This window comes from Apteryx mantelli, chromosome 31 (assembly GCF_036417845.1).
Source record: "Apteryx mantelli isolate bAptMan1 chromosome 31, bAptMan1.hap1, whole genome shotgun sequence".
Lineage (NCBI taxonomy): Eukaryota > Metazoa > Chordata > Aves > Apterygiformes > Apterygidae > Apteryx > Apteryx mantelli.
Genome location: NC_090008.1, coordinates 2,146,943 through 2,167,802, shown reverse-complemented (window position 1 = coordinate 2,167,802; position 20,860 = coordinate 2,146,943). Strand labels below are relative to the sequence as shown.

The 20,860-nt window shown below is 62.6% G+C and overlaps 3 protein-coding genes across 3 annotated transcripts; 2 read left to right on the top strand and 1 right to left on the bottom strand.

Annotated features, from left to right (window-relative positions):
- The first annotated feature begins 2,780 nt into the window (after positions 1–2,780).
- Positions 2,781–8,124, top strand: TXNIP (thioredoxin interacting protein). Its single transcript, XM_067313488.1, has 8 exons — positions 2,781–3,283; positions 4,326–4,398; positions 4,509–4,656; positions 5,034–5,136; positions 5,319–5,575; positions 5,683–5,839; positions 6,029–6,177; positions 6,408–8,124. Exons 1-8 carry the CDS (start codon positions 3,034–3,036, stop codon positions 6,441–6,443), a joined length of 1,173 nt encoding a protein of 390 aa, XP_067169589.1. The 5' UTR covers positions 2,781–3,033; the 3' UTR covers positions 6,444–8,124.
- A 6,689-nt stretch (positions 8,125–14,813) lies between these two features.
- POLR3GL (RNA polymerase III subunit GL) lies at positions 14,814–16,770 on the bottom strand. The gene is made up of 8 exons (XM_067313496.1): positions 16,743–16,770; positions 16,388–16,560; positions 16,177–16,306; positions 16,019–16,087; positions 15,849–15,905; positions 15,697–15,770; positions 15,493–15,603; positions 14,814–15,405 (listed from the first exon to the last, which is right to left on the bottom strand). Exons 1-8 carry the CDS (start codon positions 16,753–16,755, stop codon positions 15,319–15,321), a joined length of 714 nt encoding a protein of 237 aa, XP_067169597.1. The 5' UTR covers positions 16,756–16,770; the 3' UTR covers positions 14,814–15,318.
- A 927-nt stretch (positions 16,771–17,697) lies between these two features.
- Positions 17,698–20,473, top strand: ANKRD34A (ankyrin repeat domain 34A). The gene is made up of 2 exons (XM_067313340.1): positions 17,698–17,780; positions 19,052–20,473. The coding sequence occupies exon 2, from the start codon at positions 19,254–19,256 to the stop codon at positions 20,430–20,432; it is 1,179 nt and encodes a 392-aa protein (XP_067169441.1). The 5' UTR covers positions 17,698–17,780; positions 19,052–19,253; the 3' UTR covers positions 20,433–20,473.
- The last annotated feature ends 387 nt before the right edge of the window (positions 20,474–20,860 follow it).

The following is a 20,860-nucleotide window of genomic DNA, read 5'->3' as shown; positions in this document are numbered from 1 at the left end:
GGCGGGCAGTGACTCCCTGTAACCGAGACTAGGAAATAAAGGCTTTTATGAGTGCTCTTGCGCATCAAGGTTATATTACAAGCAGGCTTCAGATCAACCACGGGCAGAAGGGCAGCATCCAGAAAAAAAAACCAACCTTGCAGGTATGGAGCGTGGCACCAAAAAGGAAGCGGGGAGAGCTGCCAATTCGTGCTGCCCAGTTTCTGCCTCACCTAATCGTTTCCCCATGACCCACTCAACAGCCCCTGCCGCCAGTGAGTCATCTCAGCGCATAGTTTCTAACTGGGCCCATCCCTGCTCTTCATGACTGGGTTGTCCCCATCTCATCCAATTAGTCATGCAGCTCTCCCCACCGTCACCAGCCTATGGCCAGTGAGGAGAAGGCTCTGGGCCGCTCTCCCCATCCGCCTGGAGCGCAGTGGCCCCAGCGGTGATTTTTCTCCTTCCCTGTGTCCACCACCAAGCCTGGAGGAATCCTCCAAGCAACATGTTGCCAGAGGAAAACAAGCTGAGAGGGGGGGCCAGGGCCTTAAAAAAATTACTTAGTGGAAGGGAGGAAGCGCCCAAGAGCTGGTCTCTGCCCCAAAACATAACTGGCTTCTCTTTGATGTCCTTCTTTTTTTAAAGAGATGTGACATTTCAAAGCTTTTGTTTTATGAGCTACAATTCCTCAGTGTTTCCGAATCCCTTGCTTAACCCAGGGTGCTGCTTGCGTGGGAAACCTCGTGAACCGAGTCTCATCCTGAGGAAGCTGCAGCTGCTCCTCCTTCGGCGGAGGGACCGGCGAGGCCTTTCCAGCCAGATGGAGGTCAGGGGAGCAAAGGGCAGAGGCTGATCGACAGATCAAAAGAAACCTGGAGGTGATCCAGGCTTTGGAACGTGCCTTGGACCATCTCTCTGGCAAGCCGAGGACTTCATCGTCCTTTGACATCGCTGGAATGTGTTTGACAGTTGGGGAGAAAAACACCGTGGGCTGCAAGAGCCAGGTTGGACACCTCTTCCTTGGGAGACCGGCACCGAGGGAAACCGGAGACGGGGAGCGCAAACACGGATCCCGAAGGAACGCAACGGCGCAAGCGGGCCTGGGACCAAACCGAAGTCTTCGGGATCACGTATCCCATAGCTGGCAAGGCTGCAAAGAAAGCCCAGCTCGTTTCACCAAATTAGAGCAAATCCATAATTCTTGTGGGCCCGGGGACCTTTTCCCTAGCGAGGGACAATGGGGAAGAGCTTGCCAGGACCAGAGGCAGCAGGAAAAGGCGCAGTTCCTCCATTACGCACCACAGGGCAAAATAACTCTCTCGCAGCGAGGAAACTTGTCCCGCAGTTTGGCAGGGGATCAGCTTATGTTTATCCGACCAGTTTATCAGTTTGGACTAACAGGTGTGAATTAACTTTGAGGGACGGAGAGGAGGGCGAAGAAAACAAAAGCAGGGCGCGCGCCAGAAAGGCGCGGATAAACAAGCGCCGTGTCGGAGGGCAAAGGACAACCAAGACAACACCTAACAAAAACACAACCCTTTCCTCCTCGGGGGGTTGGGGGAAGGTCGGTCTTCCCCCACCCCCACCCCACTTCCATTCCTGCCTTTTTATTACTCATTTAGTGGCTCCAGAAATATCGCCCTCCCATTTCCTCCACTCCCCATGCTTGTTTTCCTGAGCTGCGAAAGCATTAATCGCTTTTAAAACGGACGATAAAAACGGCAGCGCGACCCGTGCACAAAGGAAAATTCACGGGTTTCTCCCGGTTAAAAGCCCCGCGGGGTGATATCGTGTCACCCGCTCCCCAAATCCCTGCCGGGGGGGGGGGAAGCGGGGGCGAGGGGGGTCTGCCCGTGACAGGGCTCGAAACATCTCGAATCCGAGCGGGGCCGGGGTGGGGGGGGACAGGACGAAAGAGGGTGTAAGATGTCCCCTTTTGGGCGGATGATGGCCCCATGAGTAATTCTGCGAAAACGCGCAGCGTGAAGGAGGACATGGGGGCCCCGGGGGGGGGGTGTCGCTGGGGGCTTGTGGGGGGGTCACAGGCAGCAGTCGAGGTGGGGGACACCCTGGAGTGATAGAGCTGGGCTGAGAGGTGCCCCCCCCCCCAGGGTGAGGCTTTCTCTTCCCTACCCCAATTCTGCCCTTATTTGCCCCAAATAATGGTGGGGGGGGAAGCGGAGGAGGAGGGGGGGGCTGTGGAAACACCTCAGCTGCCTGACAGGGTGGTGGTGGCGGGGGGGGGGCTGTGGAAATGCCCCCCAAAAGAGCGGGGGGGGGTTAGGGAGGGGGGAAATGCCCTCAGTGGGGTGAGAGGAGCACCAGAGCCCTGTGGGGGCTGCCCCAGTTCGACCAGTACCACAGCGCCCGCCCCAGTACGGCCCGTACTGGGCGCTGCCCCCCGACCAACGCATCGCGAGGGGGCTCGAACCCCCCCCTCCCCCACCGCCCCGCAGAGAACATTACATCCTGTTCCCCGCTCACCATTGGCTCCCACCGCCCCCGTCCTCGCTCGCCATTGGCCAGCGGTGCCGTCACTCCGTTCCCCTCCCCCGCCCCCCCGCCCTCCTCTTCTGAGTACATGCTCGCTTCTTCTTCACCTGCTGTCCACGCTCCGCACCCGGCGCGCCGATTGGCCGGCGGGGTGTAAACAACGCGGCGGCGGCCAATGGGAGCGCTGATCACGCGAGCAGCACGCTTGGCCACGCGCTCTCGGCGTGGAGCGCTTGGCATCAACAAGTGCGGGAGGGGGGAGAGCAGGGAGGCGGAGGCTATAAAAGGCCGCGTCCGGGGAGCGAGCGCGTTTAAAGCGTTGAGAGCAGCGCAGGGAGCCGGCTGGCTGTAGCTGTGGGAGGCACCGCATCCCTTCTGCTCCGCAGCTGCTAGGAAGGAAAAGGTTGGCTTTTGGTCTAACTTCTGACTAAAAATCAACCTTTCTGAGGTATTTTTTCCCCTCAATTGTTGCCGTTGAGGGGGAAAAAAAGCACAATAACTGCCCAGCGCAGCTCCTTGCCTCCTCCTCGAGAGTATCTCCCAAGCCTCACCTCAGCTATGGTGATGTTCAAGAAAGTCAAGACCTTCCTCGTGGCTTTCAGCGAGCCCGAGAAGGTCTACAGCAGCGGGGAGAAGGTGGCAGGGCGCGTTGTGGTGGAGGTGGCCGAGGTCACCCGCGTCAGCGCTGTCAAGGTGCTGGCCTGCGGCGTGGCCAAAGTCAACTGGGCCAAGGGCCCCCAGCAGTGCAAGCAGGAGATGGAGTACCTGCGCTTCGAGGACGTCCTCACCCTGGAGGAGCAGCCCACTGGTGAGGATCTGGGGCTGGGAAAGGGGGGAAGGCGTTGGGGCCAAAGGTGGTGGGGAGCGGGAAGGAGAGGGCTTGAAAGTAGTTGCTGAAGCGCGGCTTTGCTTGCTGGTTGTTTCCCTTCAGCAAGGGGCTGGGCTGAGTCTCCTGGTTGTGTCCGCGTTGACGGGGCTAAAGCAGAAATGCCGCTTGGAAGAGCTGTCGCGTTTTGCTGGGGAGAGGGAAGTGGAATTGAATGTTAGCTAAGTGTTGACTAAGTTGAACCCTTGGAAACGGATGAAGGGCTCGGCTAGGCTGCGGGTCAGAGTTGGAAAACTTAGGGCCGCTGTGCCCTCACTGGAGCGCGAAACAAAAGCGAGACGAGGTGCCTGCCGGAGCGTACAAAAGACGTTAGGCGTTGATGTGGCCGGCTCGACTTGCCGAACAGGCAGCGATGCTGTGTGCCTGCAGGGAACAAGTACCAGGGTTGGCTTTGGCTGGATGTCACCATGGCAGGAGGCAGGGGCTGGTACAGGTGGCCAGAGAGTGGCAAGTCCAGATCCTGCCTGAGCCGAAGAGTCTCAGTCCCTTCCCTGCCTTTATCGCCCTCCCTGTTTGGCTGGCTCTGGGGAAGGCAGAGATAAGCACTTAGCAGAGTGTCTTGGAAGATAAGTGGGGTGAAGTGCAATCCTCGAGATCAACAGATAGTTGGGGAAAGAAGTGAGTACTTTGTACTCCCAGAAAGGGGAAGTAGGGTGTGGTGTAAGCAGGGGTAGCAGAGTCTGAACAGAAGCCAATGAGGACTTGGTGTCCTGGTTTCAAATGAGAATGTTGAAAGAAGAAGTGAAAGTGCAGATTAGCAGTACTTCCCTGCCTTAAGAGGACACCAGCTTCTTGGACTTGTTAGGGGACCCTGTGGGTGGCTCTTACCAAACAACTAATAGAGCGCTTAATGCCTGCAACAGTTAGACTTCATCGTAACCTGAGTAAGCAGAACAGTGGATAATGCTTAGAGAAACACTACTGGACTTCATCTAATATCTCCCTTTCCCTTTTCTTTTCTCAGATGGGGATGGCTCTGTAATCCTGAGACCTGGAAACAAATATGAATACAAATTTGGATTCGAGCTTCCCCAAGGGTAGGTATTAGAGAAACGTTGTCTTCAAAAAAACAAACACCTAACCTTAAATTCCTATGGAAAATTGTCTTGTTACCTCAAATGTGTCTAACAAGTGCCTCTCTTCATAGGCCTCTGGGTACCTCCTTCAAGGGAAAGTATGGCTGCGTGGATTATTGGGTGAAGGCTTTCTTGGAGCGCCCATCCTTTCCCACTCAGGAGATAAAGCAGCGTTTTGAGGTTATGGATCCTGTTGATGTGAACACTCCAGATTTACTGGTAAGTGCCGGGTTGTCTTGCCACCTCTGAGAGGTTTGGGTGTCAGTTAGCGTTCAGGGGGATACAAGGGCCCTTAGGTAGGGTCAGTCTGACCTCTGTGACTAAGACTCCCCCTAGTAGGCTTTACTGTTCAGCACAAATTAAATACTTAGTTCTTAAGAACTCTGTAGAAGGCTACATGGAGATAGAAGTGAGGCACTGATTCTGCATTCAGTTAACTGAAAGACCCCCAACCCTCATGGGGAGTGGCAGTGTGAATTTGAGGAAGCTTGAATCACAGAACAGGAGAAGGCGAAGCTCAGAAAGAGCTGGAAAGGAGGAATGGGATGGGAACAGTGGGCAGGTTTCATCTGGGTAACGATCTTATTTCTTTTCAGTCTCCGGTTGCTGCCAAGAAGGAGAAGAAGGTGTCCTGTATGTTCATTCCAGATGGTCGTGTCTCAGTCAGTGCTCAAATCGACAGAAAGGGATTTTGTGAAGGTAAGGGCCTGTCCTCCCTCTTAGAGGAGGGAAGGAGGGGGGCAAGGGGTGATGGGACAAGCAGTACCCGAGCAAAGGGGCAGCGTCAGGGGGTGTTCAACCAGAAGATGAGCTAAAACAAGATGTATATGGCAAGGAAAAAGTTCTGACCTTCCTAATGCTAAACGTCATTCTCTCCTCAGGCGATGAGATCTGCATCAATGCGGACTTTGAGAACACTTGCTCCCGGATTGTGGTGCCCAAAGCAGCCATCATTGCCAAACACACCTACCTGGCCAACGGGCAGACCAAGGTGTTCACCCAGAAACTCTCCTGTGTCCGAGGCAACCACATCATCTCAGGCATGTCTGAGTCCTGGCGGGGCAAAACCATCCGTGTCAAGAAGCTCAAGCCGTCTATCTTGGGCTGCAACATCTTGCGTGTGGAGTATTTCCTGCAGGTGAGTGTCTTTGACTGCCGCTCTTGTTCCTCTTGTGGTTAGTGGGTAAGCTTTCTCTGCCATTGGTTTCCATCATCGCTAACAGCAATTTGGTCTGTATCTTGCAGATCTACGTCAGCGTCCCAGGCTCCAAAAAGATCATCCTTGAGCTGCCCCTCGTCATCGGCAGCCGGTCAGGCATTGGTAGCCGCAACTCCAGCATGGCCAGTCAGACCAGCTCTGAAATGAGCTGGGTGGACTTGAACCTCCCTGATGCTCCGGAAGGTGAGTGGAGTGTGGTAACTGCGAGCGGTCCTTGGTGGACACTTCAGACCTGCCACAAACCTTGTGCTGGGTGGTGTTAGATGGGTTATGGGCTGGATCAGAAGCCCGATGGGGTGGGGTGCTGAGGGTGAATACGAGGAAGATCTGTGTTGCTCTCGGAGAACTCAAAAGTTGCTCCTTTCCTTGCAGCACCCCCATGCTATTTGGACATTGTGCCTGAAGACCACCGCCTGGAGAGCCCCACCACTCCCCTCCTCGATGATCCTGACAGCTTTGACAGCCCCATCTTCATGTATGCTCCGGAGTTCAAGTTCATGCCACCCCCCACCTACACGGAGGTGAGAAGCGGTGTCACCCTGCTGGCTGCGGGGAGGGAGCCGCGCTCGAGAGGGGCAGGGGACTTGGCTGGGCTGAGGAGCGCCGGCTCCCTTGAAGGGGTGTCTGGCTTGTGCCACCAACGTGGGAAGGTGACAGATTATGATAGCTCTGGCAGAATTGGTTCGGTGGGTTTTAAGCCTCAGGAGTAATTCTCAAAGCATCTAAATGGCCTCTTTGCTTGCTTTCTCAGGTGGATCCCTGCGTTGCTAACAACAACGTGCAGTGAGGGCCAAGTAAAAAGTTACTCTCCCACTTTTTCTGGACTCTAAATCTGCAATGATTTATATCTAGCAGCAGCGCAGACCGGGGTCTTTTTAAGAGCCCTGCTGCAGGAGGAAATGGCCGCACAAAGGGCACACATCACTATAGCTCCCAGGGAGGCTCAACTCAGCGAGTGTGGAAGAGGTGAAGTGTATGAGTCTTTGTATTCCCTCATGTGCCGTCTGCCTTGACTTGTACCGAGAAATTCTCATGTGGCTCAGGGGTTGTTTAGGACCTTGCTTTTACAGCCAAAGTCTTCCAAAAAAAAAAAAAAAACCAAAACACAAAGGTGCTTACGTGGAAACTGGCGGAAGATTCTTGCGTGGAGCAGGGAAGGTGTAAACGCCTCAAACACCTCGGTTATGAATCCTTAGGGGAGGCAGATTCCAGCCTAAAAAGACTTCAAAAGATGTTGGTATGGCAGAAATTACCATCACGATGCCTTGAATCTGATACAATGTTCTCAAAACCAGACAAATACGTGACCTGTTTGTACATGTTTGTTTCATGTCTGAAAAGGCACCAAAGTGTGCCAAGATTGTAACTAAACTTGTTCCTCTGATATAAGGGGGTTGTTGCTCTTGCTTAAGCTAATGCCTTTAATCTCAAAACTTCCCAGCGCCCCGAGGGCAGCGTGTCCTGCAGCGAAACTGCTGGTCAAAGCTCTTGCTCTCTCCCCTTTACAAAAGGGCTACATTGAGATGGAAAATAATGCACATCCGACAACTTAAGAAAGCAACAACCCTGTTAAGAGAAGCTACTTGTAGTCTAATAAGTGCTACTTTGCATGCTAATCTGGTCTCATTTGCTCGTTTAGAATTTAATTTGGAAGCTCAGCTCTGCTGCTGAGCCCAGTTTGCATCATGTGATTATCTTCATAGTATTTATCTTGAGTTACACTTTCTGAACCTACTAAACCCATGTAAGCTAAGGCTCCCAGCGTGGTGGGAAGAATCACTATCCTGTCCTGTTTGTTGTACTCGGTTTGCTTCTTTTTGAAGGTAACCAATGCACCAGCCTCCCCCCAGTCATCGCTTCACAGTCTCATTGGCCTTTGCAGGACCGCTGAGGCCTTGCCGATGGTATCCCCATCGGACAAGCGAGCCGAAGGCTCCTTGTATCCGAGCTGACTTTCCTCATGCATTCCCCTTCCTGGCTCTCCAAACAGAAGCCTCCCAACAGTACTGACCAAAGCTTCATCTCGTGGTGCCAAATTGTCCCCTCTCCTGTGGTGTCCAGATGCCAGGAACAGGGCTCACATACGGTCCTGACCTGAGCGAAATCACTCCAAATCCATGACTGGGGATGGCTCTTCGGAGGGGGGCGAGAGCGTCACCCCTCGCCCTGGGTGCATTGTGTTTGCCTGCTCCAGACACAGGAGAAAAGCACTTTCTGTGACTGTAGGAACCCAGCACTGCGTGTCCAAAGCCTCATTTTTGATGGCTCCGGCAGGGCCGAGCTCTTAAAAATCACAACAGCTGCCTCTGACTGTCAAGACACAAATCAGATATTAATGGATTCTTTTTCTACTGTTATTTTGTATTTGTTTTTTGGGGGGGAGGGGGAAAAAATCTATATTTTGTACTGCTGAGATTCTATAAACCCCTATGGGGTGATGTTTTTAAATAAAGGTTTCTAAAACTGAAGTGGTTGCAGAGCCTTTTTGACTTGGGTGCTGAGAAGGAGGAGGATCCCCAAGGGAGCCCAGCTGCTGAACTGGGGAGCTGCTGTGCAATTCCAGAGCAAGAGGGGACACGGGGTGGAAAGGGAGGATGAGGGTGGAGAGGGGCCGAAGGGGGGAAGGTTGCAGAGCCCCAAATCCTGAGCCAAGGGGGAGATATAAGGGTTTTGCCCTAGCGAAGAGCACCTGGTCCTGGCCTGCGACCTGTGTTTCTACAGCAAACGCTGCCGTAAGGTCACCTTGGGGGTGGCACGGCCTCACGCTGTCCTTGGGGCAGCGCGTGTGCGGTACCTGCCTGGTTCCGGTGTGTGCGGGGAGGTGACGCTTGCGAACCAGGAGGGACAGCCCCGTCCCGGGGAAGCCGGCGAGGGCTGTGTCACCGCCAAAACAGCGGCGAAACCCGTTCAGCTCCCTTGTGCTGCAGCAGCAGCCACCTTCTCGGAGCTCTGCTCCCTGCGCTCCCATTAACCCGGAATGCAATCCGAGGAACGCGGCCGCTAATTGCCCGCGAGCACCGGGGAGAGGAGCAGGGCCTTCGCCGGGCCGCCAGCGCCCCAATGCCCCGCGGCACAGCCCCGCTGCCGGCTGTTTTGCAAACACCCCCCTCGCTGTAAGCAAACGGGGCAGCTCTCAATTTGCCAAGCAGCAGCAGCAATCGGCTCACTTTCAGGTGGGGAAATAAAAACCTGGATCTTGGTTTTTATCCCAGGTCCCAACCTGGGACTTGGCAGTCACCCTTCATAGAGGGGTTTTAACACCCTTTTTTGGCCCAACAGGCAAAGCATCCGGCCAGGCGCCTGCAGCTCAGAGCAAGCAGGAGCGCAGCTTCGGCGCCTTTCCGCGGCTGCAACCTCCTCGCTGACCACCAGCCATGGATCCCCCCAACCCACCGAGGTGGGAACAGGCCCCGTCTGAGCTGCCAACCCTGAGCCAGAGACTGGAATGGCTGCGGAAGGAGCCGGCGCCGGGACTGGAGCCCCTGCGAGGGGGTCGTGTGGGGCTTTTCGGTTCAGCTGCAAGGAGAAGCCAGGGGCACACGGCTCCCGCGTGAAATTCGGAGGGGCATGAAATTTGGAGGGGCGTGAAATTCGGAGGAAAACCCACCCATCGGGACACACCAGGGGAAATATTCACCGCATCTACAATTTTGTGCCGACCGCACATCTCCGTCGGTGCTCGCCACACACTGAGGCCGCAGAGGGAAACTGAGGCACGCCGAGGCGCAGCCCGAGTGGGACCGGGATGCTCGCCGGAGGCCGGCTCTCCGTAAGAAGAGTGGGACGACGGGCACCAGGGTGGGAAATTCCTGCCCACGGCCAAGCCACACACATGGAATAAGCCGGCTTCCTCACACCCGACAGCCTCTCGCGCTGTTGTAGCAACAGGCGGCCGGGTCCCATCCAGCTCCTCTGGCCTTTTTGGGGATGTGGGTGAAAGTTAATGGAAAGTCAACAGCAAGTTGACGCTACCTGCTGCCACCGGCTTTATCTAGGAATGAGATACCCGGAGAGGAAAACAGCTCAGCACTGCTGCGCCGACCTTGGCGGAGGGCTCCGCTCGCTCCGGCCCCTCCTCGGCAGCCACCGTGCCTCAGTTTCCCCTCCCGCGCCCGGCTCCGCACGTACGCGCCTTATCGCCGGGAAAGCGGCTGCTCCGACGCGATCCCTCCGACCCCGCGGGGGCTTCGGAGCCGAGCTCGATTCCACCTCCCCCTCCCCCCCCCCCCCGCAGCCACCCGGGTCGTTATCTCCGGCAAACGAGTGCCACAGCGGCGCGGGCTTTATCGGCCCTTTGGCAAGCTGCTCTGCTTGGAAATATGCCGTGGAAACGCTTTTTCCCCAGTAAAAAGTCATTTTCCATTTCTTCGAAATGTTTTTTTTTTTTTTTTTTCCAAGAACAAGACAAGCACAACAACCCTCCCCCCCCCCCCCGGCCAGGGAAAAAGGAACTCAGATTTCTCATTACAGAGGCAAAACTGCCCCTTTCCTTGGGCTTTTCCTACAAAAAGGAGGCATTTTCCCACAAAACGAGGCATTTTCCCATTCCAGCAGGTGGCAGGGAAAAGGGTTCCCGTGCTGTGCCTGGTCTCTGGGCAGCCCGCGGTGCCACCGCTCTGCGTTTATCCCCCTGTCTAATCCATTTACTCTAGCAACCACATGTTTTTCCCCCCGTATCCCGCTCTCAGCTGGGCAGGATCAGCTCCTCACGGTGATCCCAGGCGTCAGTGCGACAAAGGGGCTCACGCGGTGGCGGCGGCGACGTGGGTCCCGGCAGCGCTGACGTCCCCCCCGGCGTCACGGCTCGCTCCCGTGATCGGCTGCCTCCCCTCGGCACAAGCCGCTGGGCTTGTTTACAGCGGGGGCGGCTGCACGGATGCTGCCCGGGTTTCTCCGGAGAAACAGCCCGGATGCTCCCGCCAGGCTCAGGGGGCAACTCATGCACCCGCACCGGAGCCCTGCAAGCCCAGGATTTCCCCAAACCCTGCTCCGGCCCGGTGCTCCCGTTGCAACACTGCCGTGCCTCAGTTTCCCTTCCCATTTTGGTGCACCAGGAAAGGGGGTGCACCGGGAAAGCAGGAGCATTGGGAATGGGGGTGCACCTGGAAAGGGCTGTGCACGACCTCCGCCTGCACGAATAAGGGACACCAAGGGGCCGAGCCGCGGCCCCCAGGCCCCCCGCCAAGCGGGCGAAGGGTGAGCCCTGCTCCTGGCCAAGTATGGGCAGGAAGGGCCGAGCCACCGGGGGCCACTCACCATCTCCGCGGGCCGAAGTCCGGGATGCTCCCACACCTTCCGCCCCAGCCAAGGGGGAGGAAAACACCCCCAAACTCCATTTCCCCCCATTTTGCAGCTGCTCTTTTATAGCTGCCCCAGCCCCGGGGCTGCTCCCATTATCCCAGCCCCAGGTGAGGCTCTGCCCCGGCATCGGCTCCACCTGGGGCAAAAAGCTGCGGAGGGGGCAAAAAGCAGCCCCGAGCGCCCCTGGTGCCGGTGCTGGGGGGGGACCCCATGCCCCACTTGCAACCCGAGCCGGTGGCTCCCATAACCGGAGCGGGGGCTCGCGGCCAAGCGCTCCGGGAGCGGGAACGGGTGCAATCTCCTGCCGTGCAAAAATATCCCGCCGGGGATTTTTTTTGACGGCATCTGCCGAGCCTGTTTACTCATTCCTGCCTGCCCAGCTGTCCCCGCCCGGGGCAGCGGCGAAGCCTTAGGGAGGAAGGAGGGTATTTTTCCCCCCGCTCCGTGAGTTGTTTGCAGGCGAGATGCGGCGCTGGGGCCGAGCCCCCTGCAACGAGACCCCGCTTCTCCGCCGGGGGAAAAAACACCCAGCGCGGATCCCCCCTTTGCCCAGCCCTGCAAAACGGGGTCCCTTTATGGACACCGTCCAAAAATATCCCCCAAAATATCCCTACTTTGCCCACTTCTGGTTTTTGTTGTTTTTTTTTTTTTTTTTTTTCCCTTTTGCTCCTGATCCTTTGGTTGCACCGGTGGAAATTATTTTGCTCCGGCAGCCGAGAGGGCCCTGGGCTCACCGCCCTCACGGGCTATTTTGGTCCCATGCCGTCACCCGCTTCTCCGTGTCCCCTGGAGGCAGCCAAGTGTGGCAAAGGCTGCGCGAGCAGCAGTTTGCAGGGGGAAAAAAAAAAAAAAAATACATATATATTTTTTTCTGGCCCAAATCCCAGCGCGTCCTCCGAAACCCGGCCGTGTGCACAACCCCTGCCGGTCGCCTCCGAGGAAAAAGCAGCCTCAGCAGCAAGGGTTAATCGGATCCCAACGCCAGTGGGTTTAGCCCCCGGAGATGCTCACGGCACAGCTCCAGGGGATTTCACTGGGGTGCCCGGTCCTCGTGCGCTCGGGCCGGGAGCGGTGGGGCACCCCGGGGTGCCCGGGCCGTGCCCTGCGCGGTGGCGGAGCCAGGCACCTTGCGCCCGTTTGTGCAGCACCGGGCACCCGGGGCTGGCCGGAGCGACTGCTGCACGGAGAGACGCTGCTCCGGATCCCCCAGCCGGCATATCCCATATCCCCCAGCCGGCAGAGCCTGTACCCCCGAGCCGGCATAGTCCATACCCCCCCAGCTGGCAGATCCTCTATCCCTGAGCTGGCAGCACACTCCGAATCCCCAAGCTGGCACATCCCATATTCCCTATCCTCAAGGCAGTGCATCCCAAATCCCTGAGCCGGCATAGCCCGTACCCCCTAAGCCAGCACATCTCCTATCCCCAAAGTGGCACATCCCCTATTCCCAAGCTGATTCATCCCATACCCCCTGTCCCCGAGCTGGCATGTCCCCTACCCCCGGGGCAGCACATCCCGAATCCCCAAGCCGGTACGACCCCTGTCTCCCATTCCCAAGGCAGAGCACCCTGAATCCCTGAGACAGCACATCCCGTTTCCCTCACTGGCCCCTGGGAAGAGGCAGCGGAGCCAGGCAGGGGACACCCGGATCTGCCCCGGGAATGGCCGCCCTGCAGGGAAACTGAGGCACGGCGAGTTGGGGGGGGGGGACACAGGCAAGGGGGGGCGAAAGGGGGAAGTTTTGCAGTTTCCCCATTTCCAGGCGCTCGGGCGGCTGCGGCTTCGCAGCGCTGCAGCTTTTTTTATCGCCCAGCCGTCGAAAAGCCGAGCGGCAAACAGGAACCGTGGCAGGGAGCGGCAGCGGCGAGGGGGGGGGGATCGCTGCCCCGTCACGCGCGCTTCACGTGAACGGCCCGTGCGCGGCCCGTGCGCGGCCTCCGCCTCGGCCTTCGAGCCCGGAGGAGAGAAACCGCTTTCCTCCGCCAGCAGCGCCCCGGCGGTTTCCTCCGTGCCGGCGGGTGAGCTGAGTTTGGCAGGGCTCAGCCCGGCGCTACGCAGCGGCCCCCGGCCCCAGCCCGTAAAGGGTTTGCAGCCGGCAGCAGCCGGGCCGGGAGGAACTGTGCACCCACCCTGCACCCCCCGTCCTGCACCCGCCGTGCACCCACCCTGTGCTGCTCCTGCACCCCCCCTGCACCCCCCGTCCTGCACCCGCCGTGCACCCACTGTGCAGCCCTCCTGCACCCACTGTGCACCCACCGTGCACCTACCGTGCAGCCTTCCTGCACCCACCCTGCACCCCCCTCCTGCACCCACTGTGCACCCACCGTGCAGTCTCCTGCACCCACCCTGCACCCCCCCTCCTGCACCCCCCATGCACCCACCCTGTGCCGCTCCTGTATCCACCCTGCACCCCCCTCCTGCACCCCCCCATGCAGCCCTCCTGCACCCACTGTGCACCCACCCTTCACCCCCCTCCTGCACCCCCCATGCACCCACCCTGTGCTGCTCCTGCACCCCCCCGCGCCTCCCTCCTGCACCCACCCTGCAGAACTCCTGCACCCCTCGTGCACCCCTCGTGCACCCATCCTGTGCCACTGCTGCACCCACCCTGCACCCCCCATGCACCCACCCATGCATCACTCCTGCACCCCTCGTGCACCCACCGTGTGCCACTCCTGCACCCACCCTGCACCCCTCCTGCACCCACCACGCACCCCCCCACCCCGCTCCTGCACCCACCCTGCAGAACTCCTGCACCCCTCCTGCACCCCCTGTGCACCCCCCCATGTACCCCCCGTACTCACGGTGCACCCACTGTGCACCCCTCCAGCACCCACCCTGTGCCCACCATGCCCCCCAAGCGGGCAGGAGCCCAGTACCGGGGGGGGGGGGGTTAATCCATGCCAGGGCAGGGGGGGCCCAAGGGGCTTCATGCCGGGGACGGAGATGGGAAGCACCGGGGAGAAGGGGGTGCTGCCTCGCTGCTCTGAGAACGCAGGGGGGGTGCCAGGGGCTGCACCCCAAAACCACGGGTGTCCCCAGCGCGTCACGAGAGAGCGGGGTCGGCCAGCACAACCCAGCGCCGCCCGGACGCCTGGGTCCCGCGGCCTCGCCGGAGCCCCGTGCCGGGGGTGCACCGGGGCGTGAGCGAGTGTGCTGCAACGGGGCGAAAAGCTGCCACCCGCGGGGCACCCGGCCCACCCCGGAGATGCGCCCGCTCCGCTGCCGGAGACGGGGTGACGGAGGCATCCCCGCGCCCCGGCAGGTCCAAACAGCTCCCGCGGGCGCCAGCACCCTGTTCCCGGAGCCGCCGCCGTGCGCAAACATGCAGGCAGGGCCTGGCTCCGGGAACAGGACGTGCTGTGCCAGCGGGGCCCCGGGCCACAAGCGACACGAGTTGGACGGTCTCAGCCAGGCGGGGAGGACAAGGGAAGGGGAAACACGGGGCGGCCGAGATGCCCCAGGGGCGGCTTTAACGCACCCATCCTGCGCCCTGGAGCTCGATCCCGCTCTCGGCCCCTCTGCCCAAACCCTCCCCAACCGGAGCTGCCCGCCCCAGTATAACCAGTGACCCCGCACACGGGGACGGGGCCAGGGCAGGATGGGACCAGAGAAGGCGGAGGGGGGGTCGAGGGTCCCCTGGGGCCTCCCGGCCTTACGGGGAGGTTTTGGTTTTTGTTCCTGGCAGCAGCTAAAAATAGCAGTTCTTGGAGAGCGGCTGGGATGCCGGGGGGGGGGGGGGGGGGGGGGACAGGACAGGACAGGACAGGGGGACCCCCCCGCACCAGTGAGCACCCCGGGACCCCCATTTCCCCCCCTCTCCGCGACCATCTGAAGCCACAGCACAAACCCAGCGTGAAAGAGAGAAAAATCGCTTTAATGGACTAAGAAGATTAAAAAATAATAATAATAAAAACCCAAAATGTTAAAAAGCTGCGAAAGGCGCTGCTTTCCGGGAAGGGGCCGGCAGTGTCCTCGCACGGCCGCGGGGAGGGGGGCTGGGACGAGCCCGGCAGCTCCCCCCCCCCCCCCAAAACTGAGCTAAAAAACATTTCAAAAGTGACCTAAAAACGGGGCAAAAAAGGGGCAGGGGTCGGGCCGAGGGCCGTGCCCGCCTTCGCCCCCCCCCCCGGGGGGAACCTCGCCCCCAGCGCCGGTTTGGGGGGGACCCAACCGTCGGGTGTCCCCCCCACCCGGCCCCAGCGTGTCCGTCCATCCGTCCGTCCATCCCTGGAGCACAAGTGCCACCTGGAGGCAAAGCCCGGCTGGTCCCCAGCGCCGCCGCGCTCCCTCGAAAGGGGGGGGGAAAGGGGGGGGGGGGAAGGAGGCTGGTGCCGGCGGATGGGGCCCAGGCGTCCGGGTTAGTAGACTGCCTCATCCATGTTGTCATCGCTGTCGGCGCCGAAGTCCTCGCCGTTGTCGAAGTAGGACATGATGTAGTCGGTCTCCTGGGGACGGGGACAAGGTGGGCGACGGGGGGGGGGGGGGGGCCGAGGCGCCCCCAGACCCCCCCCCCCAAACCGCCAGGATCTCACCTCCTCGTGCTCTTCCTCGTCGTACTCCTCTTCCTCCTCCTCTTTGCCTTCCTCCTCCTCTTCCTTCTCTTCCTCCTCCGACGTGACTTCCTCCTCTTTCTTCTCCAGGCTCTGGGTGTCGAGGGAAGGGAGATGCCGGGTGCCGGCGTTAACCGCGGGAACCCCCCCACCCCCCCCTCCCCGCCGAGCCTTCGGCCTCGTTACCTCCAGCTTCTTAATGGCCTCCTCCTTGTCGAGCGCCAGGCGCTGCTTGCGCTTGGGGAGCAGCACGGCGGGTCCTGCGCGATGCAGAGCCGCGCGTCAGCCCGGAGCCGGCGGAGCGTCGGAGGCGGCACGCGGCATCGCCGGATACTCACCGCCCGCGCGCAGCCGTCGCACCCGGATCTTCAGCTCCCGCGGCAGCCGCCTCCAATCTGCGCGGAAGAGCGGAGCGCCCGGTGGGAGCGGCGGCCGGGCGGGCGGGCGGGCGGCCACCCCTCCGGCGCACCCCGTTTTGGGGGGGTTTCACCCCATTTTCGCCGGGTACCTGGGCTCCAGTCGATGGCGCTGTCGACGGGGCTCGACACCTGGTACTTGTCCGAGTAGCGCTCGATGTCTGGGGGACACGGAGCGGGAGGCGTCACCGGGAGCCCGCGGGCCGGTGCCGGTGCCGGTGCCGCTCGGGGCTCCCCGCCGGGCCCGTACCTCTGCGGGGCGCCCCCGGTTTGACGAAGTAGGGCAGGTTCTTCATGGCCCCGCGCAGCTCCTGCTTCAGGGCCAGCATGTACTCGAGCTCCTCGCCGCCGGGCAGCGGCACCGGCCGGTACTCCATGGGCTGCGGGGTGCGATGAGCGCGGCAGGTCTCAGCCGTCGTGGGGACGGGGAGGGGGGGGGGACGGGGGGACACGGGACTCACCGGGAAGAGCGGCGAGGGCTGCAGCGTGGGCGGCGGCAGCGCGTCCCCCTTGGCGATGCCCACGGCCTCCACGTTAAAGGTCATCTGCCCGCGGCCCCGGCCCCGGCCGCCTCGACCCGCCATGGCCGACCCGCGGCGGGGCACCGGCGGCGCGGAGCCGGGGCCCGGCGGCGCTGCGCGGCGACAACGGAGCCCTGAGCGGGGGCAACGGGCCGCGGAGAGACGCACGGGGCTGCTCCCCGGGGCGGCCCGCCCGGTGCCCCGCCTGCACCGAGAGCGGACCCGGCCTTAAGCGCCGCCCCCTCCCTCCCGCCCTCCCGCCGGTACCGGGCGCCCCCCCCGGGCCGGGCCGTACCTGCGCCGCGCATGCGCCTGGGCGCCACGTGCGCCCCCGCCGCCGCTCTCGGTACACAACGCTCGGAAGGGGGCGGGGCCCGCGCGCGCCGCCGCATTTGGGCGCGGCGGAGCCAATCAGAGGGCGGGGAGAGGAGGGGGCGGGGCTATGGGAAGGAGGGGGCGTGGCCTTGGCGGGAGGCCGGGGTGCTGTGAATGAGGGGGCGTGGCCGGGAGGGAGGGGCGTGGCGGAGGGAGGGAGGGAGGGAGGCTGAACGGGGAGATGGGGAGAGGGGACGGGTAAGGGAATGGGGGGGGCGGATGGGGAGAGGTCGTGGGTGGACGGAGGGAGGGATGGAAAGAGGAAAAGACGGAGGGGAAAAGCAGGGGAGGGGGACGGGAGGGGTGGAAGCGGGGAGGGGGGGGGGCAGGGGCACCTGGATGAGCCCAGGAACGAACTAGGGATGTGGATGGAGGGATACGGGAATAGGTGGATGGACACTGCCCACCCCACTGCCCCAGAGCCCCCACTCAGGAGCCCCATAGCCCCCACCCAGGGGCCCCATGGCCCCCTGGCTCTACTGCCCCGCTGCCCCCTAGCCCCCACCCCGCTGCCCTATGGCCCCCTGCCCCACCACCCCCAGCCCTACTGCCCCATAACCCTCAGCCGTGATCCCCAGCCCCATGGCATGGTGCCCCCCAGCCCCATGGCGTGGTGCCCCCCAGCCCCCCCGGCGCCGTCCCCATCGCGGCTCTTCCCCTCGCCTCCCGCGCAGGCTGCTGGGCGCAGCGGGCTCGGTGCCGCCGCCGCCGCCGCCGCCGGGTGATTCATCCCCGTCCAACCCTCCCCGCGCCAGCGGCTGCCAAAAATAGCGACGCGGGGGGGGGGGGGGGAGAGAGAACCCCTCCGAATAACCTCCCCTGCCGCCCCCCCCCCCTCCTCCCCGCTGAGCCCGCCGCGGGCCGGGATGGCGGCCGCCTCGCCGTGTCCCCGGCATCGCCGCGGCCAGGCCACCGGGCACCGGGACGCCGGAGCATCGCTGGGGGAGACCACGCTCCGGTAACGGGGGGTGCTGGAGGAAGGCAGGAGGGAGGGAGGGCTGGGGAGACCGGGGGCTGCCGTGGGGGGACCCCTATGGGGCAGCCCCCAGGGAGGGCTCGGCCGAGCTCCGGGTGCCCGTTGGGACCGGCGGCCCCGAGCGCCCAGCGGGGCTCCGAGGCAGCGGGGGGCTGCTGCGACCCAGGCTTGCAAACTGGGGTGGAAAAAGGGGGGTTGGGGCTGTTTTTCCCCCATTTTCCTGGCTGCCCAGGGAGCCGGGGGAGCAGGATGAGCTGCAGTAACCATGGGAACCAGGCAGGCAGGGATGCGGGGAGATGTATAGAGGGATGGGGGTACGTGGGGATGTGGGGGACGTATATAGGGATGGGAATACGCGGGGATGGGGGTATGCACATAGGGATGGGGATACACGGGGATGGGATGCACATAGGGATGGGGGTACGCGGGGATGGGATGCACGCATGGACGGCGGTACGTGGGGGTGCAGGACGGGATCCAGGCGGAGGTGCAGGCAGGGGACAGGCAGTGCGGGGCACAGGCAGGGACATGGGACACCATGCAGGCAGCGCATTCGGCCTGCGGGTGGTGGCAGAGCGGCTCCGGGGGTTCGGGTGCCGCGGGCTGGGCTGGGACCACTGGTGGGTGGGAGCGGGGCGTCCGTGGGGCCAGCAGTGCCTGTCGTGAAGCGTGTATCCCGCCGGCAGCGTGGGGAGCGCAGGGGGGAGCGTTGCAGCTGGGGAAACTGAGGCAGGGAGCCAAGAGGGAGCTCTGGGATCAGCACATCCATGCCACGGGGTCCCCCTCTCCCTGTCCCGTTGCACTGAGTGTGCGATGCTCTGGGATTGCCATATCCATGCAACATCCCCTCTCCGCATCCCATTGCAGTGAGCGTGCGATGCTCTGGGATTGCCATATCCATGCAACGTCCCCTGTCCGCATCCCATTGCAGTGAGTGTGCAACGCTCTGGGATTGCCATATCCGTGCAACATCCCCTCTCCGCATCCCATTGCAGTGAGCGTGCGACGCTCCGGGTTCAGCACGTCCGTGCAACGTCCCCTGTCTGCATCCCATTGCAGTGAGTGTGCAACACTCTGGGATTGCCATATCCGTGCAACATCCCCTCTCCGCATCCCATTGCAGGAAGCGTGTGATGCTCCAGGTTCAGCACATCCATGCAACGTCCCCTGTCCACATCCCATTGCAGTGAGTGTGCAACGCTCTGGGATTGCCATATCCGTGCAACGTCCCCTCTCTCTCTGTCCCATTGCAGTGAGCGTGCGATGCTCCGGGATCGCCATATCCATGCAATGCCCCTGCTCTGCATCCCACCGCCGTGAGCGTGTGATGCTCCGGGATCGCCGTACCCGCGCGACGCCCCAGCTCCGCATCCCGCCGCCGTGAGCGGGCCATGCTCCGGGCCCGGCATCCCCGCGCCCCCTCTCCCGCCCGCGCCGGCAGGCCGTGAGCCGGCCATGCCGAGCCCGCCGCGGCGCCCGGGCGGCCCCGCCGTGCTGCCGGCGGACGGCTCGGCGCTGCTGCGGGCCGTGGCGCAGGGCAAATTCCGCCTCACCCGGCTGCTGCTGGAAGGAGGCGCCTACATCAACGAGGGCAACGCGGCCGGGCAGACGCCGCTGATGGCCGCTTGCCGGGCTCGCTACGCCGACCCGCTGGCGCAGCCCCGCATGGTGCGCTACCTCCTGGAGCACGGCGCCGACCCCGACATCCCCGACAAGACGGGCAAGACGGCGCTGATGCACGCCTGCGCCGAGCGGGCCGGCGCCGCCGTGGCCGCCGCGCTGCTGGCGCACGGCGCCGACCCCAGCGCCCGCGACTACGCCGGCGCCTCCGCCCTGGTCTACGCCATCAACCGGGGCGACCGGGAGACGCTGCAGGCGCTGCTCGACGCCTGCAAGGCGCGCGGCAAGGAGGTGATCATCATCACCACCGCCACGTCGCCCCGCGGCACCAAGACCACGCGGCAGTACCTGAACGCGCCGCCCTCGCCGGCGCCCTGCATGTCGCCCTCCGACATCGAGGTGCGCGCCGCCCCGTCGCCGGCGGGCAGCGAGAAGGAGGAGGAGCGCGACGTCTTCCGCTTCCCGCCGCCGGCTGCCGGCGTTGGTGCCGCCGCGCCGCCCCGGGCTCGCGGGCGGCCGCTCAAGCGGCTCAACTCGGAGCCGTGGGGGCTGGCGGCGCCGGCGGAGCGCTTGGCCGCCGGCCTCGAGGCGCTCAGCGTGGGCCCGCCACGCCGGCGGCACAGCGTCGAGGGCCGCCAAGCCGCCGAGCCCGGGGCGCCCTGGGCCGAGCCAACTGCCGGCGGCAGCAGCTCCCGGCCGCGGGGCGAAGCAGAACCGCCGGAGCGGCTGCCCGGCGCTGGCAGCGCGGCCGCTTCGCCCCTGCCGGGCCGCCGGCGCTCGCCGGGTTTGCTGGAGCGTCGCGGCTCCGGCACCCTGCTGCTGGAACCGGCCGGGCTCGGCCGAGCCGGCTTCTTGCCGCCGCTGCCCGCCGGCCCCCGGGCGCCCTCGCCCGCCCGCCGCGCCTCGCCCAAGGGCCGCCGCAAGCTGCTCCGGCGCCACTCCATGCAGACCGAGCAGATGCGGCAGCTCGCCACCTTCCAGAGCGCCCTGGCGCAGGGCGAGCCGGGCAGCTAGGGAGCCCCTCCCGGACGCCTGGGCCCTCTCCGCCCTGTGAGCTGCCGCCCAGGGCGGGCGGACGCCCCGAGGCTGCAGGGTTCCACCACCCGGCCGTGAACCACCGTCCCCGCGGTCGCTCTCACGGACAAGCTTCTTTCCGCCGTGGTGGCTCTCGGTCTGCCGGGGCAGCGGGTGACTGATACAGCTTCACTTTACGGACAGTCTGATGGGAGCGCGTGCCGGCATGGGGCCTCCTCCTGCAGGTGGTAGCAGCGTTCACTCTGAACCCTACTGATGACTGTGAGCTCATGAAAATTCTTCCATTGCTGCCATCGGCAGAAATATCGCACGATCCCAAATTCCTCAAGGACCCCTGCATCCTTCTTCCTTGCCCTCCTCACCCTCCTGGCAGCGCTTTTCCCTATGGACCTCAGCAGCAGCCATGT

What these genes read in the sequence shown, in the direction of transcription:
- TXNIP (XM_067313488.1), top strand. Translation starts at nt 3,034, where the DNA reads ATGGTGATGTTCAAGAAAGTCAAGACCTTCCTCGTGGCTTTCAGCGAG. An exon ending in CCTGGAGGAGCAGCCCACTG is followed by an intron (nt 3,284 to 4,325) that starts GTGAGGATCTGG and finishes TTCTTTTCTCAG; the next exon opens with ATGGGGATGGCTCTGTAATC. An exon ending in CAGAAAGGGATTTTGTGAAG is followed by an intron (nt 5,137 to 5,318) that starts GTAAGGGCCTGT and finishes TTCTCTCCTCAG; the next exon opens with GCGATGAGATCTGCATCAAT.
- POLR3GL (XM_067313496.1), bottom strand. An exon ending in ACCGGGGGCGCCCCGCAGAG is followed by an intron (nt 16,088 to 16,176) that starts GTACGGGCCCGG and finishes CGTGTCCCCCAG; the next exon opens with ACATCGAGCGCTACTCGGAC. An exon ending in CGCCATCGACTGGAGCCCAG is followed by an intron (nt 15,906 to 16,018) that starts GTACCCGGCGAA and finishes TCTTCCGCGCAG; the next exon opens with ATTGGAGGCGGCTGCCGCGG.
- ANKRD34A (XM_067313340.1), top strand. Translation starts at nt 19,254, where the DNA reads ATGCCGAGCCCGCCGCGGCGCCCGGGCGGCCCCGCCGTGCTGCCGGCG.